At 57.9% G+C, this 2,121-nt stretch overlaps 1 protein-coding gene across 1 annotated transcript; it reads right to left on the minus strand.

The window, feature by feature from the left end:
* Positions 1 to 345: 345 nt before the first annotated feature.
* On the minus strand, positions 346 to 1,770 carry VTJ04DRAFT_2614 (uncharacterized protein; the record flags this gene model as incomplete). Its single annotated transcript, XM_069360423.1, has 2 exons — positions 346 to 1,229; positions 1,296 to 1,770. 2 exons carry the CDS (start codon positions 1,768 to 1,770, stop codon positions 346 to 348), a joined length of 1,359 nt encoding a protein of 452 aa, XP_069221135.1.
* Positions 1,771 to 2,121: the final 351 nt, after the last annotated feature.

A 2,121-nucleotide genomic window follows, 5' to 3' on the forward strand; every position in this document is an offset into this window, starting at 1 on the left:
GTTTGTTATTTTTCTTGCATGTATACGGTGTCTTTGCTGGCCAGCTCACACGGATCTGCAGCGGATGGTTCTTTCACATGACTAGGAGAGACAGGAGCGGCCCCTTGGGGTGGCGGGTGATTTACATTTATAGCTTCCAAAATCGAAGACCTTCAATTGTTTCCGACTTTTAGGCCATCCGTGTGATCACTTTTCGGATGTTGACGTGATCCGGCCGAAAAAGGGGTATGCAATGGATTAACAAAACTTCTCTTTTTACAGAGCCTTTTCGGCTTGTATTGTCTAAGTAACCTACACCACGCTGATATCTAACACCGAGACACCCATCTATGCATCTCGAAACGATCAGACCTGGAATCTCTTACTCCCGGCAGCAGCGCCAGTACCTGACACAAGCAGGACCACACTCCCTAACTGCCTCCTGAGATCCTCCCTCTCAACATCATGTGTATCCTCCACCTCACCCCAGTTTTGCGTTTGGTAAGCCACCTCTAGACTCACAGCCTTGGCAGCCTCTTCTACACCAAACGTCTCATGAGCTTCCCCAACGCCTGCCGCACTCCCTGGTGCACCAAAGTTCGGCCTTCCGCCCCCATCCTCGCTCCACTCCGCCACCAACCTCGCGCCGACAAGCAAAGACTTGCCCGCTAGCGCCGCCCGCTCCAGACCGGCCAGCTCAAAAGGCGACAGGGCGTGCGTCATCCACGACCTCACCGCCTCGCGCGTTTCTGCCGGGTGTGAGCGGGGCATGATGGAGGTGCCGTCGTCTACCGGCTCGATGGTGAGGCCCGGCCAAAGTCCGCCTTTTTCATAGGGGCTGGTGAGGGAGCCGACTATTGAGGAGTACGCGGCGCGTTGCTGGTCGTGGAGGGAGGGGAGAGTCGGGTCGATGGAGGAGCGGGGAGGTGAGAAGATGAGGATGGAGTCGGTGTCGAGGTAGCGGAGGAGCATTTCGGCGATGGCGGTGCGGAGAGGGGTGGTGGGGTAGGGCGGGGAGGTGTGTTCTGGTTGTTGGTAGGCGGCGTCTTCGGCGGCGATATCGAGCGCGCGGCAGGTGAGGGAGGTCAGGGGGATGAGGTGCTGCTTGGTGGCTTGTTGGGCGGAGGTTAGGGTGTCCCATTCCACGGCAATGGCGTGGGCGAGGTTGGGTTTGGTGAGGGGGAGGCGGATGATGGATTTTGTTGTTGGGTGGCGGAGGGGGCGGGTGTCGAGGTGGATTTCGAGCTCGCCTGGGAGATAGATGGGTTAGTTGGGTGAGCGGGAAACTGAGGGGAGAGTGGGGACAAAGAGCATACCGTTAACCTCCTTGACGTCCACGCTCTTCCAAAACCGCTTCGCCATGCCCACCTTCTTTTCCTTCAACGCCGCCTTTGGATCACCCGCATACCGCAACACCTCGGCTTGCCGTTTCCTCCGCGCAAGCCTCTCCTTCCGTGCAGCCTCAACGGGGTCATAGTCATCCTCCGCTTGGTTCCTGTCCTTTCTTTGGCTTGCAGCAGTATTTCCTTCGGCTTCAGGTTCGTCCTCCAACGGCTGCGGCGGCTTGGGCGGTGGACCGGTACCATAAATGGGGAGGACCCCCGCGGGGTTGGCGGGGTTGTTGTGAAGTGCCCGGACGGCAGCAGAAAGAGGAACTGGTTGGAGTCGGGATGGTGGAATGAAAGGGACAGCTGACCCGACGAGTATTGACAGGCGACATGTTGTGAGGGAAAGGATGCGGCGCGAGGAGCCTCGCAATGCTGCCGCTGTTATTGCTGAAGATGGGGCCATGGTTGGATTGGCAGCGGCCTCTGTAACGGAGGCGAGTGTTGAGGTGGCGGTTGGAGGGGTGGTTTGGAGAAAGAAATGTGGAATGCGGGATCTGGATGAAGGTGGAATGGGGTATGTCATGCCATGTCAGACAAGTTGTGAACCTCCTCAAATGCGTCTCCAAACCTAGGGGCCGCAGGAGTTAGGTTTAAATTGGCAGTATCCGAACGTGGGACACAAGCTTCCCACACAGCGATGCGGAAACTTTTTCGCGGAGGTCACAGAGGTTGACCCACGCGGCGGTCGAGTCCGGGAGAGTGGAGATAGGATTGCCGGGGACAGGGGTCATTTGCACTTGGCATCATGACCCAG

The sequence above is a fragment of the Mycothermus thermophilus genome (assembly GCF_041956435.1).
Source record: "Mycothermus thermophilus strain CBS 625.91 unplaced genomic scaffold VTJ04scaffold_2, whole genome shotgun sequence".
In the NCBI taxonomy this organism is placed as follows: domain Eukaryota; kingdom Fungi; phylum Ascomycota; class Sordariomycetes; order Sordariales; family Chaetomiaceae; genus Mycothermus; species Mycothermus thermophilus.